Source organism: Microcebus murinus, chromosome 13 (assembly GCF_040939455.1).
Source record: "Microcebus murinus isolate Inina chromosome 13, M.murinus_Inina_mat1.0, whole genome shotgun sequence".
Taxonomy (NCBI): domain Eukaryota; kingdom Metazoa; phylum Chordata; class Mammalia; order Primates; family Cheirogaleidae; genus Microcebus; species Microcebus murinus.
In genome coordinates this window covers 80,183,870-80,196,875 of record NC_134116.1, presented here as the reverse complement: position 1 = coordinate 80,196,875, position 13,006 = coordinate 80,183,870, and the positions used below count along the sequence as shown (strand labels likewise).

At 41.5% G+C, this 13,006-nt stretch overlaps 1 protein-coding gene across 5 annotated transcripts in view; it reads right to left on the bottom strand.

Moving 5' to 3' along the window:
* The window catches only part of ZDHHC20 (zDHHC palmitoyltransferase 20), a 69,898-nt gene extending 57,148 nt beyond the window's left edge, over positions 1-12,750 (bottom strand). For 2 of the 5 annotated variants that reach the window (XM_076009553.1, XM_076009554.1), the window contains exon 1: positions 12,453-12,749. In XM_076009553.1, coding sequence (XP_075865668.1) covers positions 12,453-12,570 — 118 coding nt within the window. In that variant the 5' untranslated portion in view covers positions 12,571-12,749. Of the gene's footprint in view, positions 1-12,452 lie in introns of all 5 variants that reach the window. The other 3 variants (XM_076009556.1, XM_076009557.1, XM_076009555.1) reach the window with 3 other exon arrangements.
* Between the last annotated feature and the right edge of the window lie 256 nt (positions 12,751-13,006).

The following is a 13,006-nucleotide window of genomic DNA, read 5'->3' as shown; positions in this document are numbered from 1 at the left end:
GATCCTCCGGCCTGGGCCTCCCAGAGTGCTAGGATTATAGGCATGAGCCACAGCGCTGGGCCTCCAAGTCCCTTTTCTTTTGACCTTTCAGTTACCATGCTCTGATCCACCAGATTTCAAATCTGTTTTCAGTGTTTCCAACTCAGGATGGGGTTCTTGAGGATGAGCAGAGACCCTGATGTATTCTGTTCTCTTCTGCACAGGCCCTTCCTCTTAGCTCTAGTGTAATTACTAGAGCTCATGTGGCTATTCTCTGATGTCTACCTCTCCACTCACATATGAACTGAGGTTTTAAAAATTCTCTATGCCCTGGCCGGGCGCAGTGGCTCACGCCTGTAATCCTAGCACTCTGGGAGGCTGTTTCATCTGCCCCATCGTGACACCTACTATCCCAGAGGTGACTGGAAAGGTGCGGGCAGCCCCACCAACAAGGTCGGCTCCCCCTGTCAGGTCCCAGCCATCCTGTGCATGCTGCAAGCTGAGGCTTTGAGGGGAAAATAACACATCCCCTGAAAACAAGCCCTAGGGTGTCTTCTTGAGGAAAAATAAATATAAGACCCTGTCTTATTTTCAGGGAAACACGGTAATATCCCAAATTTAACCTATATAAAAATAGGGGGCCGGGCGCGGTGGCTCACGCCTGTAATCCTAGCTCTCTGGGAGGCCGAGGCGGGCGGATTGCTCAAGGTCAGGAGTTCAAAACCAGCCTGAGCAAGAGCGAGACCCTGTCTCTATTATAAATAGAAAGAAATTAATTGGCCAACTGATATATATATATAAAATTAGCCGGGCATGGTGGCACATGCCTGTAGTCCCAGCTACTTGGGAGGCTGAGGCAGAAGGATCGCTCGAGCCCAGGAGTCTGAGGTTGCTGTGAGCTAGGCTGACGCCATGGCACTCACTCTAGCCTGGACAACAAAGCGAGACTCTGTCTCAAAAAAAAAAAAAAAAAAAAAAAAATAGGGGAGAAGTTTTGTCTTATTTGCATCACATTGCTCCAAACACAAGACTTGACTAGTTATAGTTAAAACAAGTATGACAAAAGGCCTTCAAACAGAGCTCATAAATTATCAAATATTTTAACAGACAAAATGTATAGTGGAAAGAGAGAAACATGTAGAGTTATACAGATGTGGATTTTAATTTTGGCTCTATGTACTAATTGTATGACCCTGAAAGAGATCTTTAACCTCTGAGTCTTCTTTTTTATCTATAAAATAATGCTAATAATCTCCCTCTAATAGAGTTCGAATTAAAAAGACATACTACGAGTGAAGTGCCTTATAAGACACACACATAGCAAGTATACACTAAATAACAGCTATTATAATTAACATTTCCTCCTGAATTCAAGACAGTTTCCTCACCTGCCTAATGAACCAATTATCTGAAAGCAACAGAGGCAACTGTGAGATTTCCAGTAATACTTCCTTGCCAGAATCTCTCGGGTACTACCTAAAAAGGTTCAGAAGTCAAGAGAAAATTGTTTAATGGGAAGGAAAAAAAAGAAAAAGAGAGAGACAATAACTGTTTAGCAAGGGAAGACAAGTGACTTTACCTACTTATTTGTTGCTGGTAGTTGAGTTCTTTCATATGAGGAACAAAAGACAAGTATAAAGCTATTTATTATCCCTCATATTTATCAGTCACCACTGCTTTCACCAGAGGTACAGTTCCTTCAGTCTGACCTCTCTCCACCCCTACCCCAACACCACTACTGGAGCTTTGTTACCAAAGGTCAACAATTATCTCACTCAAAAAGAATTTAAATAGATGTTTCATGAAAACAGGATTCCATGGCAAAAAATTTCAGAAAAATACCAGGCTACACAAAGTTACATATTTAGTTAAAATAGGGGTGCTTAAAACTTGTTATATGCAAATGAGCACTATGAATATTACAGAAGGAGAGTACTACATGAAGCCCAAATGCATGTGGCTATGGGCATTTATACATTTTTGTAGTCCCCATGTCGCATACACTACCTCAAACACCATAAGCATCCAATGTTTTTTAAATGACTAAATTAATACGCAGATGTTTTTAAGGCCCTGAGAGTATCTGCATTTGAAATTAATTGTGAGTTATCTACTATGTGAAAACATCCCAATTTTTTCTCCTCTACTAGCATGGGAACAGGCAGCTATATAATTAATTCAATTAATTCAACAAATACCTATTGAAAACATATTATGCCAGGCTCTGTTTTAGGTTCTGGAAATACAGTCATGAACATACTACTGAGGAGAGACACAAATAACTACATGTCATGTGGTAATAACTGCTATGAGGGGGGAAAAAAAAGCAAAGGAGATAATGAAAGAGGAAGTACGTGTTTTATAGAGGGTGGACAGGAATGCCTCTCTGATAGGCGACTATTTGAACAGCAATCTAGACAAAGTGAGAGAGCTAGTAGCCATGGGAAATTTGGGAGGAAAGCATTCCAAGCAGAAAGAACAGGAAGTAAAGGGGGGTGGAGAACACCATACCTGGCCTGATACATGAAAAGCAAGGTAGCCTGCTGGCTGAAACAGAACTAGCACAGGAGCATGTAGGGCCTTATAATTTATACCAAGGGTCCTCAAACTTCTTGAACAGGGGGTCAGATCACTGTCCCTCAGATCATTGAAGGGCCGTTGGAGTGTGGCGCACATTCCACACATGGGCACTGTGGGCCCAGGATAAGTCGGCTGCTAAGCAGGACAGGCAGCAGCGGCAGGCGGGATAAATGTCCTCCGTGGGCCTCAGTTTGAGGACACCTGATTTATACAAACAACTTTGAATTTCACCACTGGAGGGTTCTGAGCAAAGGAGTAAATAGTCCTGACTTGGGTTTTAACAGATTCATTAGCTGTCTGGGGACTGGGGGAAAAATATGCTGTAAGGGGAAAGAACGAAAGTCTCCTTATTAAGAGGCTATTGCATGAAGAAAAAAATCAGTGTATCTCACATCCAATGATATACACTATTAATATTTTGGTGTGTTTGGTACTATTTCCTTCAGGAATTGATGATAAACCTTCCATGCAATCAGTTTAAAAAGTTTCCCTGAAGACTTCACATTTAATAAGTTTGTGTTTGCTGTTTATATGTGGTTCAATTAATATGCTGTATTTAAAATTTTTTAATTTATATTTATATTTTTTATTTCAAAATATTAAGGGAGTACAAATGTTTTGTTACATGGATACACTGTATAATGCTGAAGCCAGAGCTTTCACAGTGTGCATGTCACCTGAACAGTGTTCACTGTACCCAACAGGTAAGTTTTTATCCCTCACTCCTTCTTAGTTTCCAATGTCCTTTATGTGTCTTTGTGCTCACATGTAGTATGTTAATAAAAATTAACTCTTCCTCAGATTACAATAGGTGGTTCAAAGGTCACTGTTCAAAGGTTACATTAGTTAGTATAATGAAACATTGGAAAGAACAAAAAAGTAAAAATGCTTTAGAACAGATTTTTTTTTAATCTTTATTTCCAAGACCTATGGATCTCTATTTAAAGAAATCTATTCTCCATAAAATTACAGTCACCTTTATGTTTGACCTATCATTTCAGTTATTTAAGTGTAGGTGCCCATCTGCTCAAGCATAGTGCTGTATACATCAGCAATGCCTAACTGCGTGGCTTATACGCTTTCAGAAACAGCGTCAGTCAGGTATTAATCGTCTTAAAGCCCCATATGATGATGATGTGGTAAGCTTCCTCTCTTAGACAACACACCGTCTCACACCTCTTTCTACACAGACTAGATTTCTTTAAGATAGAGATAAAAAAAGAAGAAGAGTGGAAAGGAAATTATGTCAGAGAAGTAATGAGGGGAAGAGCACACAGTGCCTTAAAAGCCATGGCAAGACTTGGATATCCTGCTGAACAAGACAGGAAGCCAGCCAAAGTTTTGAAAACAGTGACAAGATCTCGTGTTAATTTGAAAAGGATCATTCTGGCTACTTCCTGGAAAACAGATGGGTAAAGGCGGGGTGGAGTGGAGAACAAGACAAGTTCTAAGGCTACTACAGTGACATAGGTGATAATGTGGCAACAAAGGACCTCACAACTCACTGATTTTAAACAACAAACCATTTATTATTTCCTACAATTGTGTGGATCAGCATTTTCTGCAAGATAGCGGTCAAGTCCCAAAGAAGGTTAAGTTTACATGGTAGAAAATATAAAAGATCTTTTTGTTGATTCAGGTTTAGGGATTTTTTTTTTATGCATATTTATAGAGTTCTCTCAGACCAGTTTGCTATCTGGTAACAACATAAATAATACCAAGACAGATGAACTCACTTGTAGTCATGAGGAAAAAACTTTTTATTTAAAAAAGGGGGGAAAAAGACAAGACAAAGGCAACTACAGAATTAAAATTAAGAGGTCTGCAGAGCACTACAGCTTTCAGTTGCCTTGTTTGTTTTTGTTGACACAGAGTCTAACTCTGCTGCCCTGGGTAGAGTGCAATGGCATCACTGAAGCTCACTGTAACCTTCAACTCCTGGGCTCAAATGATCCTTCTGCCTCAGCCTCCAGGATAGCTGGGACTACAGGCCCAACGCCCGCCAGGGTTTTTTCCTGTCTTTTTGGTAAAGACGGGATCTCACTCTTGCTCAGGCTAGTCTCAAACTCTTGAGCTCAAGCTCTGGGAGGCCGAGGCGCGAGGACTGCTTGAGGTCAGGAGTTCAAGACCAGCCTGAGCAAGAGTTAGACCTCATCTCTACCAAAAATAGGAAAATTAACTAGGTGAGGTGTTGCACGCCTGTAATCCCAGCTAATCAGGAGGCTGAGCCAGGAGAATCGCTTGAGACCAGGAGCTTGAGGTTGCAGTGAGCTAGGCTGAGGCCACAGCACCCTAGCCAGGTAACAGAACAAGATTCCATCTCAAAAAACAAAAAAAACCCTAGCCATATCAATAATCACATTAAAGGTAAATGTTCACAACATCCCAATTAAAAGGCAGAGATTTTCAGATTAAATTTTTTTTAAAAAGCAAGACCCAAATACATGCTACTTACAATGTGAAACACACTTTAAACATCAGGTTATTAAGTTAGAAGTCTGATTTCCTTAAGTACTGAGTTTGATAGTTGGTATCATTGACATTCCATTTTGACACTTCTTGTGAAACCACGGATAAGTCAAAAAATTGTGTTATTTTTGAATATGAGTACCATCGTGGAACCAATGGAGCACAGCTCCAAATAACAACAAACTGGGAAGTATGTGGCTAACGAACACACAGTACATCTATGGTTGAGAAGTTCCATTCTGGTAATTTTAATCTTGAAAATGAACCATGTGGGCGACCTGACACCAACATTTATAATGATGAGCTGAAAGCTGTAGTGGAAGCAAATCCATCTCAATCCGTGCGTGAATTAGCAGCGAGGTTTGACGCTACTATTCCAACAATATTGGACCATTTGAAACAAACTGGCAAGGTAAAGAAGCTGGATAGATGTATTCCGAATGAATTAAATGAGCATCAGAAGAGAAAGTGTCTCCAAGATTGCCTTTCTTTGATGTCACCCCATAAAGGCAAACCATTTCTTTTTGACAACTGCAAGCGTTTGGCACAATGGTTGGATAAAGATGAAGTGCTAAAACACAGGTCAAAACCGAATATTCATCAGAAAAGGCTAATGGTGTCTGGTGGTCCAGCGCTGGTATTATCCACTACAGCTCCATGAAAACTGGTCAATGGATTACCATGGATATCTACTGCAATCAGTTGGATGAATAATGAGGATGCTTGCAATTAAGCAGCCGAGAATGGTCAACAGAGACAGGCCAATCCTCTTGCAAGACAATACTTGACCACATGTTGCACAAACAACACTGCTTAAACTACAGAACCTGGCCTTAGAAACTCTCTGTTATCCACCATATGCACCAACTGACTATCATTTCTTCCAGGATTTGGACCACTTCTTGCAAGGAAAAATATTTAATTCTCAACAAACTGTGGAAAATGCCTTTTTTATTTCATTGCCACTCACTCTCCAGGCTTCTTTGCTGCTGGTATAAACAAGCAACCATTAAGATGGCAAAACTGTGTTGACAGTTGAGGAGCATACTTAGATTAATTATACTGCTTCTTGTTTGAGATAAACTACGCTTTTGATTCAAAATCAGACATTTCATATTTAATGACCTAATATAAAGATGTAAACAGGTTAGAAGTAAAAAGACAGAGAAAGACATCCCATGCTATAATCAAAGGATAGATTAGTGAGAATGTTATTATCTCCCAAAGTAGATTTCAGAGCAAACCACCGCCAAGGATAATAAAGTTATTTCATAATGATAAAAGGACTGATTCATCAAGAGGACCTAATAATCCTAAACATTTTATGCACCTAATTACAGAGATACAAAATATATGAGACAAACACTGATAGAACCAAGAACTACAAGGAGAAATCAACGAATCTACAATTATAGTCATACCTTTCTCCGTAATTGAGAGAACAAATAGAAAAGCAAGAATATAGAAGACCTGAACACTACCAACTTGCCTTAATTGACATTTATGGAACATTATGAAATAAAAGAAATACCCCACTCAGCAATGAATGGCGAAATTCACTGCTGAATACAAAATACGTTTCTCTCCAGTACACATGGAACACTGCCAAAATAGACCACATTCTGGCCCATAAAACAAGCCTGAATACATTTTAAAGGATTTAAGTCATATAATGTATGTCCTTTGACCGCATGAAATTAAATTTAAAATTAGCAACAGAAATATATCTGGAAATTTCCCAAATAAATGGAAACTAACTAGCATACTCCTAAAATAACCACTAGGGTCAAAGATTAAATCAAATGTGAAATTAAGGAGCCACTCTGAATGTATTCTGGTTCTGTTACCTGCCAAATAAAAAATAAACTTCATTTATTTATTTATTTTTTACATTCCAGAGAGAGTGGAATGGATCACTCTCCACTAGCAGAGAAAGATCAAAAAATAAAATTTAATTTAAAAAAGAAAAGAGAAAAAATAACTAAATTTTAAAAAGTGAAATTAGAAGAGGCCAGGCGTGGTGGCTCACGCCTGTAATCCTAGCACTCTAGGAGGCCGAGGCGGGTGGATTGCTCGAGGTCAGGAGTTTGAAACCAGCCTGAGCAAGAGCAAGACCCTGTCTCTACTAAAAATAGAAAGAAATTAATTGGCCAACTAATATATATATAAAAATATATAAAATTAGCCAGGCATGGTGGAACATGCCTGTAGTCCCAGCTACTCGGGAGGCTAAGGCAGGAGGATCGCTTGAGCCCAGGAGTTTGAGGTTGCTGTGAGCTAGGCTGACGCCATGGCACTCACTCTAGCCTGGGCACCAAAGTGAGACTCTGTCTCAAAAAAAAAAAAAAAAAGTGAAATTAGAAAATAATTTGAATTGAATAAAAATGGAAACACAACAGATCAAAATCGATGAGATACGACTAAAGCAGTATTTAGGGGTAAATTTATAGGACTACATATCTAAGAAATGGCTCAAATTAATGACCTCTGTTTCCACATTAAGAAACTTTATAAAGAGTATATTAAACCAAAAGTAAAAAAGAAAGCAAATAAAGATCACACAAGAAACCAATTAAAAAGATAAAAACAATGGAGAAGGATCAATGAAATAAAAAGCTGGTTCTGGCCGGGCGCAGTGGCTCACGCCTGTAATCCTAGCTCTTGAGAGGCCGAGGCGGGCGGATTGCTCAAGATCAGGAGTTCAAAACCAGCCTGAGCAAGAGTGAGACCCCGTCTCTACTATAAATAGAAAGAAATTAATTGGCCAACTGATATATATATAAAAAATTAGCCGGGCATGGTGGCGCATGCCTGTAGTCCCAGCTACTTGGGAGGCTGAGGCAGAAGGATCGCTCGAGCCTAGGAGTTTGAGGTTGCTGTGAGCTAGGCTGACGCCACGGCACTCACTCTAGCCTGGGCAACAAAGTGAGACTCTGTCAAAAAATAAAAAAAATAAATAAAAAGCTGGTTCTTTTGAGATCAAAAGCAGTGTGCTCAATGATGGTGTTGAAGCTATCTTGTCTCACTCTAAATTTGAGAAAGTTATGAAGCAGAAACAAGGAAGTATTAGATATAGAGTGAGAGTTTAGAGTCTGCTCTACATATTATTAATAAATCAAAAGATAAAAGGGGCCGGGCGCTGTGGCTCACGCCTGTAATCCTAGCTCTTGGGAGGCCAAGGCGGGCGGATTGCTCAAGGTCAGGAGTTCAAAACCAGCCTGAGCAAGAGCGAGACCCCGTCTCTACTATAAATAGAAAGAAATTAATTGGCCAACTGATATATATATAAAAAATTAGCCGGGCATGGTGGCGCATGCCTGTAGTCCCAGCTACCCGGGAGGCTGAGGCAGCAGGATCACTCGAGCCCAGGAGTCTGAGGTTGCTGTGAGCTAGGCTGACGCCACGGCACTCACTCTAGCCTGGGCAACAAAGTGAGACTCTGTCTCAAAAAAAAAAAAAAAAAAAAAAGATAAAAGGTATATCCTTCGACAAATCACATAGTTTTTCTGAGCAATAGTTTCCTCTGAAGTACACTAAAAGTACTGAATTAGACCTCTAAAATCTCTTTAAATTCTAAGATTCTCTACAAGCCAAAGATGACATACACGTCTACTGCTAACATCTCAAAATGACCTGAACAAGGTGTTCTGATAAAACCCTGGGAACCTGAATTAGCACTTTCCTCAAAAATAACCATCTTGACCAAAGAGAAAAAGTTGTTCAATCTACCCATAACTAAATTAGTATTTTTAAAATATCAGCCTTGGGGAGAAATCAAAGGGGAATTTCAGTCTAATTTAAAATCAATGACCAATATTACTAATGACTTAATCTTCACTTCTCTGTTTAACAACCCTGTGAAATGGTCATCACTTCTTAGATGTATCACTTCTTAATTTTTTCCTCATATGATTTCCAGTGAGGCTGATTTTATGTATGTATATATGTGTGTGTATAATTATTAAAAAATTAATAAGTTATAGAGGTTGGGATGGAATGAGGGCCTCTTGGTCATATAACAATTTGTTCAAGTATCATCTTGTAATTGCCTTAAAAAAAAACAAAACAAAAAAAAAAACAATTTGTTCAAGTGACTTAGAGTCTACTGTGAGCCAGGCATTCACATTGTCTGAGATATTTTAGGCACCTTTTGCTGCTGCTGTCTTTTAGGAGAAAATTACCTTATATAAACACATCATACATAGGACTGAAATCTGCCCTATATGACCAGATCTTGGTAATCAAGTAGACTGTGCAGTAATTAATTTTAACAGCATGCACTGTAGAGCCAAATCCCTTGAGTTCTAACTCTGATTATACTATTTACTGGCTCTATAACCCTGGCAAATTACTTAACCTTATGGGGATTATTATGAAGATTAAATGAATTCATATATACATGTAAAGATATACTTATGATCTTCCTCTCCTTCTAGTTTGCTAAAAATATCAGAAGCTAAGAATATTCTATAAAAAGTATTAAAACAGTACTTTAATAAAACTCACACTTCCCACAATTTAAAGTTCTCCTATAAAGTAATATATAATATTTATATATTTCAGTGGAAGAGTTAGTACTTATGAAAACAAATATATATGTAATTTAAGGAATAGTTTTAATGAGTAAATGTACTTTTACCATCAACTATTATATAGTCCACTGACACTGTAGACCTCCCAAATTCTCTCTAGTTAAAATCAGACAATTTAGAAGTAAATATAGCCTCTATGTAAGACCTTTCACCATTGAATATTTTAAAATTCTGCCAAGCATTGGGTCATAGTTGTTGCAAAATGGTTTTTTTGGTTTTTTTTTTGAGATAGAGTCTCACTTTGGTGCCCAGGCTAGAGTGAGTGCCATGGCGTCAGCCTAGCTCACAGCAACCTCAAACTCCTGGGCTCAAGCAATCCTGCTGCCTCAGCCTCCCAAGTAGCTGGGACTACAAGCATGCGCCACCATTCCCAGCTAATTTTTTCTATATATATTAGTTGGCCAATTGATTTCTTTCTATTTATAGCAGAGACAGGTTTCACTCTTGCTCAGGCTGGTTTCAAACTCCTGACCTGGAGCAATCCGCCAGCCTGGGCCTCCCAGAGTGCTAGGATTACAGGCGTGAGCCACCTCCAGCGGCCCACAATGTTTTAACTTTATAAAATCCTAGGGTATAATCTCTACAGCATGGGCCCAAAGCCTAATTACTCTCCAAAAATGCCAACCACTTTAACCCCACCACCCCATTATTGACCAAACAATTAGAGTTCCATTGATATTCACAGCTCACTAAAAGTTATATGGAAGAGAGGGGAAGAAGTAGGTCACATTCTAATAGTCATCAAAAATCGTGTGACCTAACCAAAGGATCTATTTACTTAGAGTCTCACTTCCTACACCTGTAGTGATACCTATGCTCAGGGATACTGGGAGAATTAAAGGACAGGGTGAATGAAATGTCTCGTCTGTCCCAGCTAGCATACAGCACTTCTCAATTCATGTTCATTTTCTTTCTTTATTTGAAGGCATGGAAGAAATGAGGAACAATTTAAGACTTTTTACAGCATTGATCTAACCTTTTGATATTTTCGACAAAAATCATCTATAGGTTAAGCTGTGCAGTCTCAATATACATTTTTACTGTTCCTTCAGAGGCTTTACTTCAAAACTACTATGGGAATTAGAACAGAGTAGAAATAATATTCTGACAGAATTAAATAACAATGATATCTTGATGACCACCTTTTAAAAAATGCCACTTTTTGACTAAATATTCACTTCAGAGTAAATAAGGACAAACAAAGGAGATATCATGGTAAGTTGATAAGAATCCTACTACACTAACACTTCCTGCAAGTAGCCTCAAGTAATATCTAAATCTAGTCTATTTTAATTGACTCAAACATCATTTTTAGCAAACATTTTGGTATCCAAAAGGATGAGACTAAACAATTACACATGCAAAAGATTAACTCTAATATTATTTGGAAAAGTATTCCACAACTAATTTATTCTGGGCCTACCTGCAGGGATAGTTTTCCTCAAAATTAAACATTCTGTGGGTACAAAATAATTTTCATAAGGGTAGATATTTTAATTAATAAACCTACCCTTCAATTTTCTGAGCCAAAGCATTCTCTTCCATGTACAGAACTCAGGTTTTAACTAAATACTTGGTTGAGAGCTATATAAACCCAGAGACACAACTAAAGTCTTGATTTTGCTACTTCCAGGAGTGGGTGGTACTGCTTCTTTTCATTCATATAATTATTAATAGTATCTAGCTCATGTGAATCTTTTTTCAAAGAATATTAATAGAAGTCATTCAGATAACTGTGGACTCAGTCTGACGACTAAGACTAGATCATTCTGGGATACCAAGGAATTGCTTTTGCAATCTCCACCTCCCATTTGGTCCTGTATTTTCACAAAAATTGACATAAGCAGCAGATGTATGCAGAACAACCGCGGAAGGCATAAATGTAAAACAGCCACATACTCCAAGACTGTGAACAATTTAATTAAGGCAAAGCAATCTTGGAGCAATTAACTGTTCGATATCACGAACACAACAGGCGCGCCCAGACCATGTTCTGATCAGTGACAACACATTTCCTTCCCTCTTAAAGGCGAGCTATTCAAACTAGGTTAACTCCTTGAAGAGCACTGCAGTGCTATTCCTTTTTTTCCAGGGAATCAGGTGAGAACCGGGTCTGAGAACTAATCAGGTAAACGGAAGTCACGAAAATAAAACAAGACCCCCAAATGTGAAGGCATAAGAAATATAAACCTCCACGATAATCAGCCAAGAAAAAGAAAGTCAGGCTTTGTACCATCCCACCCTTTCTCTCCGCCTCAGAGCAACGTTCTGTGTAAGCGCTGGGTTCCGACTTGAAATGAATGAACTCTGAAGCGAGCGCCGCCAACGATCCATCGTGAGCGGGCGCCCCCGCAGCCCCGCGGCCGCCCCGCCTCCAGCCGGCCGCCACAAGACACGCCTCCCTTCCCCCACCCCGCAGCCGCCCGCAGGTAACAGGCGCTGCTTCTCGCGCTGTCTGGACAGAATCTAGAAGGAACAGATATCTTTTCTTTAAAACGAAAAAAAAAAAACAAAAACGAACGCAAGCAAAAAAAAAGGCCTAACACACATACACGCCACAGGCTTCTACGAAGCTCGGCTCCTCCTGTTCGAAGAAAACGCTTTTCTGAACATTCCTTCAGCGAAGGATGAGGAGCCGCCCGGTCGCCGCAGAAACCAGGAAGCTCCCGGGGCCCCGGCGGGCCCAAACCCGCGCGGCGGGAAGCCCGAGGCCGCCCGCAGGCCGCGCCGCGGCTGGGACAAAGCAGCCGGTGCGGCGGGCCCGGCCCCTCCGACCGCGGCCGCCCCCGGGGCCTGCCTCCCGCCGCGCCGCGGCCCTCGCGCGGTACTCACACACGCACAGCTCCACCACGTACGCGTAGTAGGACCACACGGCCACGAAGGCGATGAAGACCACCGGCACCCAGCCCACGATGCGCTGGCAGCAGCGCCACAGCGTCCAGGGCGCCATGTTCTGCCGCCGGCGGCCGAGCCCAGTGGCGCCCGACGGCTTTGGGCAGCGCCAGACTACCCGCTGCAGCGACGGCGACTCGAGCGGCTCCTCGTCCAGCTCCTCCGCCTCGTAGGCCGGGCTCGGGCTCCTGGGAGCGAGAGCCGGAGGCGCCGCCGTGACTCCTCCCTCCGCGGCGCCCGGCCAGGTCCCGCCCCCACCCCGCATCCCGCCGTCCCCCTCCCCACCCGGTCGCCCCCGCCGAGGGCCGCCGCCGCTCGCCGCACCGTCGGGGGCGGGGCTTCCGCTGTCGGGGGCGGGGCCTGGGGCGGGGCCGCGGCTCGGGACCGCCCACGGGGCGTGGTGAGACTGGGAGCAGGCTAGCTGGTGAGCGGGGGAGGATGGGGAAGGAGGAGAGGCGCCGTCGCTGGGGCGTCAGGGCCTCCACCGAGGCGGA